At 33.7% G+C, this 16,822-nt stretch overlaps 1 protein-coding gene across 1 annotated transcript in view; it reads right to left on the reverse strand.

Moving 5' to 3' along the window:
• Positions 1-351: 351 nt before the first annotated feature.
• Positions 352-16,822, reverse strand: part of LOC142227864 (uncharacterized) — an 83,910-nt gene continuing 67,439 nt past the window's right edge. Inside the window, exon 2 of the mRNA XM_075298133.1 lies at positions 352-747. Coding sequence (XP_075154248.1) covers positions 352-747 — 396 coding nt within the window. The remainder of the gene's footprint in view (positions 748-16,822) is intronic.

A 16,822-nucleotide genomic window follows, 5' to 3' on the forward strand; every position in this document is an offset into this window, starting at 1 on the left:
TTTTGAAGTAGCATACTTGTGAATAGTTTGAATTGGTATATCACCTTTGCCAATGCAATTCAAAAATCCTTACCCAATTTCTTGTTGTGAATTATACACTTACGGCCATTTTCATGTAGCTCCGTTAGGCTTTAACTGCCAGTTAACAGAAAGTAAATTGCAAATATCTTCTCTCCAGTTAACTTTAACTGAAAAATGTTCGTCAGTTAAGTTCCTAACTGGCATATGGAATATATATGCAAGATGACAGCATCTTCCATAATACAGTTTAAAAGTTGGTTAGTTAACGGAACACTAACTGAGCTTTATGAAAATGGGGGTTAATGTAATAAGAAATAAATTTCGATACCTTTATTTCAAGATGTGGTATCCAATATCTTTGATTTTAAATCCTTCATATGGCCTTTCTTTCACCGCATTGATATAATCATCATCTTTCTGCGCTTTCACCATTCGAGCTGACAACTCATTCACTACTACTAGACAGGATAAAGCAAAGCGACTAAGACAATCTACATGTTTCATTCTTTCACCTGAACGATATTCAATTTCCATGTTGAAATCTTGAATATAAAAAATCCATTGCGCAACTTCCCTCGGAACATCTAATTTAGTTGTTGTCTGCTCAAATTCTACACAATCTGTGACCAATTTAAAAGGTGCGCCTAATAAATAATGTGGACATTTTTTAAGCCCAGGATACGCTGCCTTTACTTCCAATATATAACTGTGCTTCTTAGATTCTGCCTATGTCGTAGCAAATACAAGAAGACAGTCTAGTAACAGATCAAGGTGATGAAGAGCCAGATATATTTGTTGATATCATTGATGACCCGAATTACTTGTAGAAGAAGAAAGCGGAGCATCTGAAGTTGAAGTGAATATTCCCATGGTAAGTTCTAGGTTAGGTTAGGTTAGGTAAATATATTGGGCGAAAGGTAAATATTCTGCATGCGCAGTCGTGGATATCGAACATTGTGATCCCAAAACGTATAATGAGGCAATGGAGTCAAATAGCTCTAAAAACTGGTATACTGCCATTTTGCAAGAATTTGAATCTCTTATAGAAAATGATGTTTGGGACCTAGTTATTTATCCGCTGGAAAAACGCCAATTGATTGCAGATGGATTTTTAAGGCAAAATCTTTTCCAGATGGTCGTGTCGACAAAAGAAAACACAGATAAAAATAAGTTTGAGAACCAATAACTTTTGTTGGAAAAACAATAACAACATTTGTTAATTTTCCTGCAACAAACTAATTTGTACTTTTAATAACCATTATTACAAAAAAGTTGTTAGCAATCGTTACCATCAGAAGGCAACAAATAATTTGTGTTCTCAATAACATAATTTGTAAGTAATTTGTTGAGCTTCCAACAGTACAAAATATTTGTTGTTGAACGTTACGTTTAATCCTCAACAAATATTTTTGAATTTGAACGAAAAAATTTGTATGTGGTTTGTTGGAGTCTATCAATGACGTGTAACAAATTTATTGGTGTATTGACAAAAAATTAAATTGAAATTGACAGAGATATTTTGTTAAGTACACACAGAGGAGGAATATGACCAAAATGCTATTTTTGGACGGGGAACATGTAACATTTTGTGTCGAAAATCCTATACTCAGTTTTGTAAATGTATGACGATTTTAAATTGAGTAGTCCAGGGTCTAGCAAGCATTTTGACAACTTTTTGCCCAGTGATATATATTCTAGTTAATTAGAATTGAAATAATTCTAATCCCGATATTAATATGGTTTTATTAATTATCTCATAAAACAAACACATTTAAGAAACTACCAAATTGAAAAATATACATTTTTCACAGACATTTATAAATGCTTTTCTGTATTCTCTGATGAATGAGCTCATTGCTTGCTATCATACACGTGCATGTGCTCATACTCATTTTGTTCTAATGGTATTCTTCTCATACTTCTTTTAGCATTCGTACATGTTCTCAGCGATGTGCGCGTAACCAGTCTTGTATTTTTGTTTTTGTTTTCATATCGATAGCAGTCAACTATTTTCGCAACAAAACAATTTGTTGAAAATTCAGAATATTTCTATTATTTCCTCTGTCAAGCATCTACAAACACATTTCAACAACAAATGCCTCAAATTCAATAGACAAATTTGTTGAGCATCAACAGATTTTACATACAAATAAAGTTGTTAATATTTATTTGCAGTTATTTTTTTGTGTGAACCCAGATTGGTGGCGAAAGGTTATGCCCAAAAATACGGCTTTGACTATATGGATTCCTTCGCACCAGTTGTTCGCCAAAGTACTATTCGATTAGTGTATGCTCTTTGTGTTGGGAAAAATTTGGGGTTTGTCCAAGATCGGAATAAGGTGTGCAAAGTCAAAAAAGGTATATATGGACTAAAACAAGCAGCTCGACAATGGTTTAAGCGAATAGATTGCGTTTTTAAACAATTTGGATTGAAGCAATCGAAGTACGACCAATGTGTTTATTATAAAAAGTCTAATGGTTCCACGACTATTGTCACTTTATATGTCGATGTTATCCTTATAGAGTCAAATAATAACAACGAAGTTGACCGTCTTATAGGTACTCTCAAAAATAATTTTAAAGTAAAAGCATTGTATTGGTTTGGAACCAAACCAAACCAAAGCATTATATTGGTTTGGAAGTCAATGTTTCTGATAACTCAATATCGATCTCACAACTTGGTTATATATCTAATTTAATTCAAAAGCGCGGTAAAGAAAATACAAAGCTTGTCAAAATTCCAATAAATTCCAGAAGAATACCACCAAATATCAAGAACCTATAGGATATCTATAACATCTCTCGGTATTTAGTAGACCAGATATAGCATGTAACATAGTGTCAATATGCTATTTATATTTAATTCCGACCACCGCGAGCAACATTGGACTGTGGCACTAAATGTACTAAAATATTTGAATTCAACGCAAAACTATACTCTGACTTATAAAATATTTGGTCTCCCCATCATCGGATACGTCGATGCTAGTTGGGCGAATGATTCTAATGATAGGAAGTCGGCTCCTGCGAGACCGTAATATCTTGGGAATCAAGAAAGCAGCGAGTAGTTGCTACTTCGAGTGCCGAATCTGAATATATAGCACTGTCTGAGGCAGCTAAAGAGGCCTACTACTTGCGATACTTAACATCTGAATTGGGATTTGTTGATACCAGTCCAAAAACGATTTATAGCGATTCACAAAGTGCTCAAGCGATGGCCAAATATAGCGGACATCACTCTCGAACCAATTGAAGCTATAGTTGTCGATATTCAAAATATGGCTACGAGTGAAATACCTGCTGACGTTTTAACAAAACCACTACCTCGATTCAAACATAAACAATTTACATCATCAATGGGTGTTCAAAAAATTATTTAATTTGAGGAGGCGTGGTGAAGTATTTATATTCATACTTTGTACAATGTAAATAATTTCTACTTGTCTAGTCTATGAATTTGACTTTTATATTTTGTCATTTAGAAAATAAAATTCTATATTCTGTTTCTAATTGTTCAACAATAAATATTTCTTCGATTAGTTTTTGTGAATTCGCTGAGCTTTTTATATCAAAGATGTTCAAAGAAGCTCTATTCTTAAATAATGTTATGCAAAATGCTCAATATATGGAGTGAGGCAAAAATGACCAAATAGCAAAGATTTTCACTTTTTTAGTTAAATCGGAATGTAAATGAATATGAGCCTGAAGTCTAAGTTTAGCTTTGAGTACCAAACATATAGACCACCATGTCACCTAAATATCAAAGCGATTGACATTTTTTTTTTTAAAACCATAGTTGACTACGGAGTGAGTTCATTCAAATCAAAATCAAAGAAAATTATAAAAGAAATATTCCGTACAACTCGTATTGTGTTGTCACAAACAGACATTTCTTTCCACCGTGCCTATGCCACTCCCACGCAAAACCTAAATCACATAATGCAATAGATGTAAGCATATAATGAAATAAATGAAGTAGATGCCATGGAAAATAAAGGGTAAATAAATAAGTGGAAGAGGTTGTGAGAACTCTACCCTTTCGTTGGCATAGGTAGAATAGTACAAAGAAATGAGTCCATACACGGTAAGAAAAATCGTTTAGAATATCTTCGAAAATGTCAATCTTTCATCACAAAATTATCATTACCATTAAAACTCCGTGGAAGTGATAATAATGTGAGAAAATATGCAATTAGCCAGAAAATTAAAAAAATTTACCTAATCTTTATGATTTTTTTTACATTCCGCAAGAGAATCAACATTTATCATAAAAAGTATATGTTTCTCTTCCAAACAAACTTCCTTACAGCGAGAAGCAAATGGGAAACAATATTTGTTTGCCTAAGATTATTTTTTTGGCGTGTAAAATCACAATGTATCAAAGAAATTAACTTACTAGGGTTTTAAGTGAATTATTGTATGCTTTTTATAAATAAACACATTTATATATTGGGAATAATATATGGAATTGTATGAAATACAAACGTCATACACATAAAGAAATTTTAGACAAACGAAATTCACCTCTGTTATAAGGATTGTAAAGACGGGTTTTACTTGAAACATAGCATAATTTCTACTTGAAATTATGTAACACGTTTTTAAAAGACTTTAAATGCACATGAAGCAAAAAACAAAAAATTGAATAAACTAAAATTTGCTACATAGAATCATGTACGCAAAACTGAAATTTAAAAGACAATTTTGTCTTAAACGTATACTTACTTAAATTCTCCGCTTCTTTGCCTCGGAATCAATACCAAATCATTAGCATAAAGGCAAAATCTTTGGTACAGGGCATGCTTTTTTTCAGTGCATGTCTGAGATGATCATATTTCTTATCTGATTGCATATGCGAATAAATGTCCGCTTTAAAGGCCAACTTATTACAGATAATTTAAGGAAAATATTTTTAAATTAAAAATAAAGCATAGATTAAACATAGTCAAAAATAGGTTTTAAGTCATATTGTACACTGAAAAACATATTGTCGTGAGGTCAAAGTTACCAGCGACGAGTTTAGTGTTTAATTTTTGAAGAAGTTTTTTAGACTTTATTAATCGAGCAATTGCAAAAAATAAATGGAAAAAATGGAAATTGGTAAGAGGTAAAGTGACTAATCTTCAACAATTACAAAAAAAAATGGAAAAAAATCAGTATATATAGAAGTTTTGGTCTTCACATTCAAATCATAGAAAAGAACACTGTACAATTAAAGTAAACGTGTTGATTTTCAATTCCATTTATTTTTGATAGAAATCCTTCAAGTCCAATGTATTTTATTTAGCACCAAACTTAGGTAACAATTGTGTCAAACTTTGAATGATCCTTGGACACATAATGTCAACGTCGTTCCAATTGTATATGCCGGATGTTGTTATTGCCCTAATGTAGATATCTAAATCATTTCCCGAGTCAAATTTATCATTTAACATATTTTGATTTTCCAAGTCAACATTGGATTACAAGCAAACAGCATTTTAAATGCAAATAATTAAAATTCAGTTTTGCACATCAACTGATTGTTTTCTTTCACGATGATCCTTGTGTCATTGATCTCAGCGTCGGCGCCATTTTTGTAGTTTTGGAAGCTTTAACTGTCCTCGAATATATATCCACATTTTTTCCGCGTCAAATTAAATATTTTTTCTTGATTTTCCGTTTTAGAATTTCGTCAGAAATAAAAATATTTTAAACCGAAAAAATTAAAATTCTTTTTTTGCACATCAGCTGATTGTTTTCTAGTGATATCGGCCTTTTATTACAGAGTATTGTAATTGGTACAAAATGTAATCGTCGTCGTCGCCGTCGCCACTTCACAGGAATATCAAATGAATGACGAGACGACTTAAAAGCGACAGACGACAAAAAGCAACGGCGAGAGCGAGGGCGACTTCAGGAATAAGGGTGATAGCATATTTTCTACTGGAAGTCGAGTCTGAATTTAGAAAATAAAGTTGTCGTTAACTCGGTTTTAAATGGCTTTGTTAGTATATGAAAAAAGCTGAAAAAACGAAAAATTACAATTTGCTTCTTAGAAACAAGTACACAAAACCCAAATTTAAAAGAGAATTGTGTCTTAAAAGTATACTTACTTGTATTCCCCGCTTCTTTGGCTCGGAATCAATACCAAAGTTGTTAAAGTAAAGACAAAATCTTTGGAACCGGATATGCTTTTTTTCAGTGTAAGCTTGCTTCAATTCCAGTATTCAATATCTTATTTAATTAAGAGATTATATCTTTCAATCATAAATATGTTTCTTTACTTAAAGAAAATTTAATGAAATATATTAATAATTTTAATAAAAACAAAAACAGTTAAAGCAAACATTATGAACTATTCATTAATTACAAATTCTATATTCGTTTTGTTTGTTGCAGCAAAACTATCAACCAATTATCAGAATAAAGAAAATGGTCCTTAATATTATGTAAATTGGATGTCATAATACTTAGGATTCGTAGTCTTTCATATAAGGTCAATATTTTTTCAATGGCGGGGCATCTTTAAATCAATAAAAACAAGTAAGCAAAGTCTAAAGTCGGGTGGGGCCGACTATATTATACCCTGCACCACTCTGTAGATCTAAATTTTCGATACCATATCACATCCGTCAAATGTGTTGGGGGGCTATATATAAAGGTTTGTCCCAAATACATACATTTAAATATCACGCGATCTGGACAGAATTTTATAGACTTCTACAAAATCTATAGACTCAAAATTTAAGTCGGCTAATGCACAAGGTTGGAACACAATGTTAGTAAAAAAATATGGGAAACATTTAAATCTGAAGCAATTTTAAGGAAACTTCGCAAAAATTTATTTATGATTTATCGCTCAATATATATGTAATAGAAGATTAAGAAAATTAGAGTCATTTTTACAGCTCTTCGACTAAGCAGTGGCGATTTTACAAGGGAAATGTTGGTATTTTGACCATTTTTGTCGAAATCAGAAAAACATATAAATGGGAGCTATATCTAAATCTGAACCGATTTCAACCAAATTTGGTACGCATAGCTACAATGCTAATTCTACTCCCTGTGCAAAATTTCGACTAAATCGGAGTTAAAAATTGGCCTCTGTGTTCATATGAGTGTAAATCGGGCGAAAGCTATATATGGGAGATATATCAAAATCTGAACCGATTTCAACCAAATTTAGCACGCATAGCTACAATGCTAATTCTACTCCCTGTGCAAAATTTCGACTAAATCGGAGTTAAAAATTGGCCTCTGTGGTCATATGAGTGTAAATCGGGCGAAAGCTATATATTGGAGATATATCTAAATCTGAACCGATTTCAACCAAATTTGGCACGCATAGCTGCAATGCTAATTCTACTCCCTGTGCAAACACGTTCACGCAAATAATCCCGCTGACGAACATAAAATGCTTACGAGTTGAATTCATTTATAATTTTGGTGACATCCTAGGTGGTAAGAGTTTTATAACGCACTCGATTTTAACCATACTCATGTTTTCAGTCAGGTTCTAAAGGTAAATCACTCATAAAATTATTCGGCATTTTTCGTGAGTCACGACATTTTTCGTGAGTCACGATATATCTCATGAGTCACGACATTTAAAAGATTTCGTGCGTGAGCGTGCGTGAGTACAAATTTTCTTTTTGTGAGCGTGCGTGAGTGTGAGTCCTACCAAAAAATATCGTGCGTGAGTGTGAGTCCCACCAAAAAATATCGGGCGTGAGTGTGCGTGAATAAGATTTCTCCGTCGTAAGTGTGCGTGAGCGTGAGCAAAATATTACTCACGTGCACACATCTAATAGACATGTCTAGAACCATTACATGGCCATAAAGACTATGTACATTGTTTTCGTGACAATTTACTTTTTTATTTTTCCTTTTTGCGGCGAAAATAATTTTGTAAAAACATTGAGGATGTACACACGATTTTCATTTTGCGCGTCAGTAGTGTGTCGATTGTTTCTTTGAATGGAGGGAGAATACGGAATTACTGTGTTTTGTGTTAATTTATTTATTCAGAAGTGGCACGTGGTTTTATGTGAACACAAAGCGAAGTATAATTGAAACAAGTATAAACGGCCGTAAGTTCGGCCAGGCCGAAGCTTATGTACCCTCCAAAATGGATTGCGTAGAAACTTCTACTGAAGCCGATGGCAAGGTATCTTAAAACTTCCTAACACCGTAATATATACCACATAGTCCATACGTGGTATATATTAACCCTCCGTCATACACATGTTTCGATAGTCACATTCGTAACACATGGGGCCTGGCCAGACCCACTATGTATTTTAATGTATTTATATGGAAAATATGCTATTTTGTTGATATTATTACATTATTACTGTCGTATTTTCCGTCCTGATTTTTTCACACATCGATAGGTAATAAAATTTTAGGAGGGTACCAGAAGTTTTAAGTCTCTAGCTATATTATAAATGTATTTTAATTACAATTAGAATCGACTCATGTGTCTGTCCGAGGGTTAAACTAAAAAAGGCCGATTAAATACGTATATAATTAAGTTTAAAGTTTCTATAGAAATAAAATTTTGACAAAATAAAATTTTGACAACATTTTCTATTGAAGTAAAATTTTGACAAAATTTTCTACAGAAATAAAATTTGGAAAAAATTTTCTATAGAAATAAAATCGGATCGGATGAAATTTGCTTCTCTTAGAGCAATCGCAAGCCAAATTTGGGGGTCCGTTTATATGGGGGCTATACGTAAAAGTGGACCGATATGGACCAAATTTTGCATAAATATTAGAGACGATATACTAACACCATGTGCTAAATTTCATCCGGATCGGATGAAATTTGGTTCTTTTAGAGCTATCGCAAGCCAAATTTGGGGGTCCGTTTATATGGGGGCTATACGTAAAAAAGGACCGATATGGCCCATTTGCAATACCATCCGACCTACATCAATAGCAACTACTTGTGCCAAGTTTCAAGTCGATAGCTTGTTTCGTTCGGAAGTTAGCGTGATTTCAACAGACGGATGGACGGACGGACATGTTCAGATCGACTCATAATTTCACCACGACCCAGAATATATATACTTTATGTGGTCTTAGAGCAATATTTCGATGTGTTACAAACGGAATGACAAAGTTAATATACCCCCATCCTTTTACGTATAGCCCCCATATAAACGGACCCCCAAATTTGGCTTGCCATTGCTCTAAAAGAAGCAAATTTCATCCGATGCGGCTGAAATTTGGTACATGGTGTTTATATATGGTCTCTAACAACCATGCAAAAATTGGTTCATATCGGTCCACTTTTACGTATAGCCCCCATATAAATGGACCCCCAAATTTGGCTTGCGATTGCTCTAAAAGAAGCAAATTTCATCCGATCCGGATGAAATTTAGTACATGGTGTTAGTATATTGTCTCTAATATTTATGAAAAATTTGGTCCATATCGGTCCACTTTTACGTATAGCCCCCATATAAACGGACCCTCAAATTTGGCTTGCGATTGCTCTAAGAGAAGCAAATTTCATCCGATCCGGCTGAAATTTGGTACATGGTGTTAGTATATGGTCTCTAACAACCATGCAAAAATTGGTCCACATCGGTCCATAATTACCCAGTCAGAAATTTACGATGGTTATAAATATTGAGCGTTGTAACAGCGTTGGAACCCAACGTTGAAACAACGCTTGCTAAACAAATTAATTGACGGTTTTTAAATAGTAAATTTTCCATAAAATTATCGTTGAAAATGCATGTTCCATCAATGTCCAATGGTTTTTAATGAGTAATGGAGGTATAATTGTTGATAGGAATTGATTTATAATAGGATAATGTTCCTTTATCATATAAAGTGAATATGTACATTAACAGTGAAACCACTAGGAACAACAATTTGGGTAATTTTACAAATGAGTAGAAAGTTTAAACTAAACGCTGACATCACGCCAAAACCCAAATATAAGTACTTATTTATCGACTAATTGAAGAAATTTTGTTAGACATAATTACTTTTTATTATTATTAACTTCGAGTTTAGCCGCTTAAATCGCTAAAGTGAAAACTAAATCAGTAAGAAAAATGCACAAAATCATACATATTTGTTGCAAATTTTATTATAACTTGATGGGGAAAAGCCCAAAGCAAATTTTCACAAAGTTTGTATTCCTTAAAATGGATTATTAAAGAAAAGTAATCGTGAAAAAATGACGTTTTTATCGCCTAAACTCGAACTTAATACCCACCTTTAAAGAAAATTTCATTGTTTGAAGGAAAAAATTGGAGTTCAGTATTGCAAGAATGTTATTTTGGTGCATTTGGGGTAAAATGTACAAATCTTTTGGCGCATTTGGGGTAAAATGTACAAATCTTAAGAAATTCTGAAGTGTTTTGTGTGAAATACGCACATTTGTGTATAACTTTTTCCCTTTGTTAAGTTCATTTTAGTGTCGTAGAGGATTCTCTTTTTAATGTACCTTAAAACTTTTCCAAGAGTGAATTTTAAACTATTATCTATAGGAAATAATAAAGACATATGACTAGCCCCTAAAATCACAAATTTTTCACGATTACTTTTCTTTAATAATTCATTTTAAGGAATACAAACTTAATGAAAATTTGCTTTGAGCTATTCCCCATCAAGATATAAAGAAATCTGCAACAAATATGTATACTTTTATGTCTTTTTTACTGATTTAGTTTTCACTTTAGCGATTTTTGACCATATTAAAATAATTTTTTTACCAATTATAAATGTCAATCTTAATCTTAGTTATGTATTTTTCCTATTAACGGCCATTTTCATGTAGCTCCGCTGGGCTTTAACTGCCAATTAACAGAAAGTAAATTGCAAATATCTTAACTAGCTATGGAATATATATGCAAGATGACAATTTCGTTCATAATACGGTTCAAAAGTTGGTTAGTTAACGGAACACTAACGGAGCTTTATGAAAATGGGGGTAATTGTTAATTGTTAAGTTTTCTGATGTTCCTTTGTAAAGTGTAAAACACTAATTTTGGTTTGTTTCAATAGCGGTTTTAAGGTACTGTAAAATTATAATTCTAACCCTCCTAAAGCATTCTAGAAACAATTGGAAATGAAATGTTGTTTTTCAGTGCTTTTTAATGGTTGTAAAAACCATCGATACACCGTATAACGATGTTATCATTTTAGGGTTGTCAAAGCGTTCGTTAAACCATCGGAAAAGCGAATAAAATATTGTTTTCATGACGCTTTGAAAACGTTGTTAAATACAATCGATACACCGTGGAATGATGTTATCATTTTGGGGTTGTAACAACGCTTTTTCCCACCGTGTATCAACCGTTCACAACGCTTTTACAACGCTTTTCCGATGGTTTTTTTTCTGACTGGGTATATATAGCCCCCATATAAACCGATCCCAAGATTTGATCTCCGGAGCCTCTTGGAGGAGCAAAATTCATCCGATCCGGTTGAAATTTGGAACATGGTGTTAGAATGTGGTCTCTAACAAACGCGCAAGAATTGGTCCATATCGGTCCATAATTATATATAGCCCCCATATAAACCGTTCCCCAGATTTGATCTCCGGAGCCTCTTGGAGTAGCAAAATTCATCCGATCCGGTTGAAATTTGCAACGTGGTGTTAGTATAAGGCCGCTAATAACCATGTCAAAATTGGTCCATATCGGTCTATAGTTATATATAGCCGATCCCCAATCACACAAAAATTGGTCCATATCGGTTCGTAATCATGGTTGCCACTCGAGCCAAAAATAATCTACCAAAATTTTATTTTTATAGAAAACATTGTCAAAATGTTATTTTTATAGAAAATTTTGTCAACATTTTATTTCTATAGAAAATTTTGACAAAATTTTATTTCTATAGAAAATTTTGTCAAAATTTTATTTCTATAGAAAATTGTTTCCAACTTTTATTTCTGTAGAAAATTTTGTCAAAATTTTACTTCAATAGAAAATGTTGTCAAAATTTTATTTCTATAGAAACTTTAAACTTAATTATATACGTAGTTAATCGGCCTTTTTTAGTTTAACCCTCGGACAGATACATGAGTCTGGCCAGACCTTTTTCGATTCTAATTGTAATTAAAATACATTTATAATATAGCTAGAGACTTAAAACTTCTGGTACCCTCCTAAAATTTTATTACCTATCGATGTATGAAAAAATCAGGACGGAAAATACGACAGTAATAATGTAATAATATCAACAAAATAGCATATTTTCCATATAAATACATAAAAATACATAGTGAGTCTGGTCAGGCCCCATGTGTATGACGGAGGGTTAATATATACCACGTATGGACTATGTGGTATATATTACGGTGTTAGGAAGTTTTAAGATACCTTGCCATGGGCTTCAGTAGAAGCTTCTACGCAATCCATGGTGGAGGGTACATAAGCTTCGGCCTGGCCGAACTTACGGCCGTTTATACTTGTTTTTGTTTCAAATATGTTAAAAACAGAGTAATAATTCATAAAATGGTAAAAATCATTTAAATTTGGTCGAAAAATGCTAAATCCAATCTGAAAAAAATTGTGCATTTGTGAAAATATTTGAGGTCAAACGTTTCCGACAAGCGTTAAAATCCATTAAAAATTATAAAAAAATGTAAAAATTATTTATTTGACAAAATATCACAGAATTTTTTAATTTACGTCCAAAACATTGAATTCGGATCATACCTAAAGAAGTGATTCAGATTCAGTGCAACGGCTGTTGAAATGGAGGACTTTCGTCCTATGACAAGCCCATGTTAAATTCATTACTTCTGCGACAATTTTGCACCACTTCCGGATCTAAAAAGAATATTTTCATTACTTTTTTGGCGACGCTTTTTTTGCTGGGTAGTTGAGATTGAACCAAAATAGAGTGTGTAAACAAAATATGAGATGTTTGCTTGCACGACATTATAAACACAAATAAACAATGATTTGATTTATAAATAAATAAAGTTAATTTTGTGTTTTCCTTTCTCAAGTGGCGTCCTTTTTTCGGCAACGAAAAAAGTTTTTTCATAAAGACCAAACGGTTTTAGGTTGTGACCATGTTATTCTAATTGGAAGAAACACATTTTTGACGAATAACATAAAATTTTAGATCGTGGTCATTGTCTTTTAATGGAAACAAAATTCTTTTTATCAATATAATAACATTTTAGATGAGGACAATTTTATTTTTCTTAGAACCACGTTCACTGAGCCAACGTGGTTGCAGGTGAAAATGTTAAATGGTCGCCGCAAAGATAGTTCCTATCATATTATTTTGCTCTTCGAATATGATTGTGACAATCATGTTTCTTCTCTGCGTGTATTGAATTTCTTCGAAAAGTTCAAATAATTTCTTTTATGTTAAAAAATTATTATTTTTGCAATAGAAAAAAAATTTTATTCGAAAATCTCACTTCATTTCGTTTACATCAACGACTGTCTACTTTTCGTAGTAAACATTTTATATTGTACTAAGCAATGCCGCGAATCCTTTCGAAATCTTGAGAAATGATGTATAATTCCATTATTTCCTTTACAACTAAAGTTGTTTGTTTTCTTCAAATAGTTTCCTTAAATCGTATTTCTTTCAATTTTGCATTTAAAAAACCACACCCCTCATTTTGAAGGTGTGTGTGTGTGGAATGTTGCTCCTATTTTGATTTTGGAATTCACTCTTCAGTTGTCAAAATGCCGTCCAAGCAAGAAGAGCAGCGTATCAAAATTTTGCTCGCGCATCGTACGCAAAGCTGGCAAAATCGCTAAAAGTTGCCAAATCAACCGTTACAAATGTAATTAAAGTGTTTGGGGAACGTTTGTCGACAGCAAGGAAGTCTGGATCGGGGGGAAATCGAAAACCGGAAGCTGCTGAGACGACAAAGAGAGTTGCCGGTAGTTTCAAGCGAAACCCTAACCTCTCTCTCCGAGATGCCGAAAATAAGCTGGGTGTATCGTCTACAACCGTGCATCGAGCCAAAAAACGAACCGGACTATCGACTTACAAGAAGGTAGTGACTCCAAATCGCGATGATAAACAAAATACGACAGCCAAAGCGCGAACCCGGAGGCTGTACACGACGATGCGGACGAAGTTTGACTGCGTGGTAATGGACGACGAAACCTACGTCAAAGCCGACTACAAGCAGCTTCCGGTACAGGAGTTTTATACGGCAAAAGGAAGGGGAAAGGTAGCAGATAAAGCACATAAAACTGTCAAAGTTCACAAAGAAATATCTGGCTTGGCAAGCCATCTGTACCTGTGGCTTGAAAAGCAGCATTTTCATAGCTTCCGGGACTGTCAACCAAGAAATTTACGTGAAAGAGTGTTTGAATAAACGTCTGCTGCCTTTCCTGAAGAAACACGGTTGTTCCGTACTGTTTTGGCTGGATTTGGCATCTTGCCATTACGGTAAAAAGACCATGGAGTGTTACGCCGCCAACAACGTGCAGGTGGTTCCCAAGGACAAGAACCCTCCCAACACGCCAGAGCTCCACCCAATTGAGAAATACTGGGCTATTGTCAAGCGGAACCTAAAGAAGACCAAAAAAACTGCTAAGGACGAGCAGCAGTTCAAGGCAAACTGGGTTTCTGCGGCGAAGAAGGTGGACAAGGTGGCTGTACAAAATCTGATGGCAGGTGTCAAGCGTGAGGCCCGGCAATTCGGATTTGGAAAAGCGAAAGCCTGACTGAATACTTTTCCTGAATTTTATACTAATTGAACTTGAAAAAGAAATTTAATTTAATTTTTTAAATAAACGATTTCACCGATTTACACGCGTTTTCCCTTGAGCAAATTTTGACCGTATCACCCTTTACATTGCCCAGTGGATAGTGTGTTGTTTTACAAACTGTATGATCCGCTGTCCGTTCTCCGTCCGGTCGAAAGTTAAATGTATAGAATCGAACATTTGTTTCTATATTGTTTGTATTACGAAACATAGTGCTGAGGACTAATCAAATCTGGTGGAAGTGAGAAAGACATGAAGAAATATTTGCACCATATTTTTTTTTTTTAATTTAATTTTTTAACTTTATACATATCCCAGCAAAAAATGGAGTACTATTTCAGCTGAATTGTAAGAGAGAGAGAGAGAGAGGCAGTACCAACTGCTTACAAAACAACCGAATCAGCGCGGATTTTTGTGGGCGATGTCCCGATTTAGAGCAGCTTCTACACATTGCTCATTTCAATAGCAATTTTGCTTAGAGGTGATATATGATCCCATTTTATAGCATTGTAAGTATGAAGTAAAACAGTACTGCTTTTCTTGAAACTATACTACATGCGTTGGTTGCAATAACGTCTACGAATGATCGTAAACTATTTTAATTATTTGTTTACTTTATTGGCACCGATACATGCAGTTTAGATGCACTGCTTACCTTAATGTATCCCAAAATAGATAAGGTCAATATATTGCAACATATTCTACAACTGTCCTTTGCGCTTACGTGTTCAAAGATTCTTAAAATTAATTTTCCTAATGAGACTGGAAATGCTCATTTCAAGAATATCCAGAGCAGCCACTTATATGAACTTCAAATACTTCTACAATGTGCAAAGAGCCACTGGAAAATGTTTATTAAAATCCTCGAGGACTACACTACAATATTTGCTCATATTTCAAAAATACATGCAATAGAAATTGTAATTGGCTTTCATAATCACTATTGAAAAGATGCGCACCGCAAAAAAGAAAAAAAAACTTTTTCAATAACGCTATACAGTATTAGTTTGAAACAAACCAGAGAGAACTTTTTTTGGCTGCGTTTCATTCAGCTTTAGTTTAATTATTAGGAAAAGTGCATGCAAAAAGTTCAATGTTAACAACAGTAGAGTATTCCACATGGAAAATAAAAACCAAAAAGCCTTGTTTGGCGAATAAAATTTATAAAAAAGCTACACCAAAAAAAAAAAAAAAACACCCTAAAAAATCGCTTCTGTAACATATACCCCAAACACATTTTGCTTCAAGCATATATATTTTCAAGATTGGTCCAAACAAAATATTGTTTGTATTTTTCAAACATACACTGGTTAAAAAAATTTTTAACGATTTTTTTTTTGTGTGGATATATTTTTAAGGCGTCAATTGGTTACTTCCATTATTGTACTTGCAGCATACTCCCTAGGTCTCTCTTTCTAAACACATATATGTTTATAGGCTATTTCTAAATTAAAATATGTTTGCATATAAGCATATTATATTTACAAACATTTTATGTCCCAAACATAACATGTTCTAACATACTAACACTAATAGAAAAAATTACGTTCCATAGTCATGAACGGACGGTGACAAAATGAAACGGAAACGTTCACAAAAAATCAAAACGGAATGTTCACAATTTCGTCCACGGGCGTTCACGATTTCATGAACGGCATTCGTTTTTCTTTGGCCATGAAAAATCTTAAAATAATCGTTAGACGTTATTATGGCAACTCCTTCGGTGGTGCAATGTTCTAAGGCGACTGTTAACGCGTATGGTGCAGAAAACACAGGTTCGAGTCACGCTAGCGGAAATCTTTTTTTTAATTTTGTTTATAAAGTCGTAACCATAACGTTTTCAGATCATGAACACTGGTTGTTGTTTTGACAACGCATGGTGTCATTTTATCGTTGTCAGATTGACACCGCCTGTTCACAGTTTGACACCACATGTGTGTTGATTCACTTTCATGAACGAATCGTTTTGAAATGAGCACGCCGTGCATGATTTTTTCTATGAGTGAACATATACACGCAGAGAAGGAATATGATCACCTCAACCATGTTTCAAGAGCAAAATGTTATTTTTGGATGGTGACCATGTAACATGTTTATGG

This window comes from Haematobia irritans, chromosome 1 (assembly GCF_050003625.1).
Source record: "Haematobia irritans isolate KBUSLIRL chromosome 1, ASM5000362v1, whole genome shotgun sequence".
Taxonomy (NCBI): Eukaryota; Metazoa; Arthropoda; class Insecta; order Diptera; family Muscidae; genus Haematobia; species Haematobia irritans.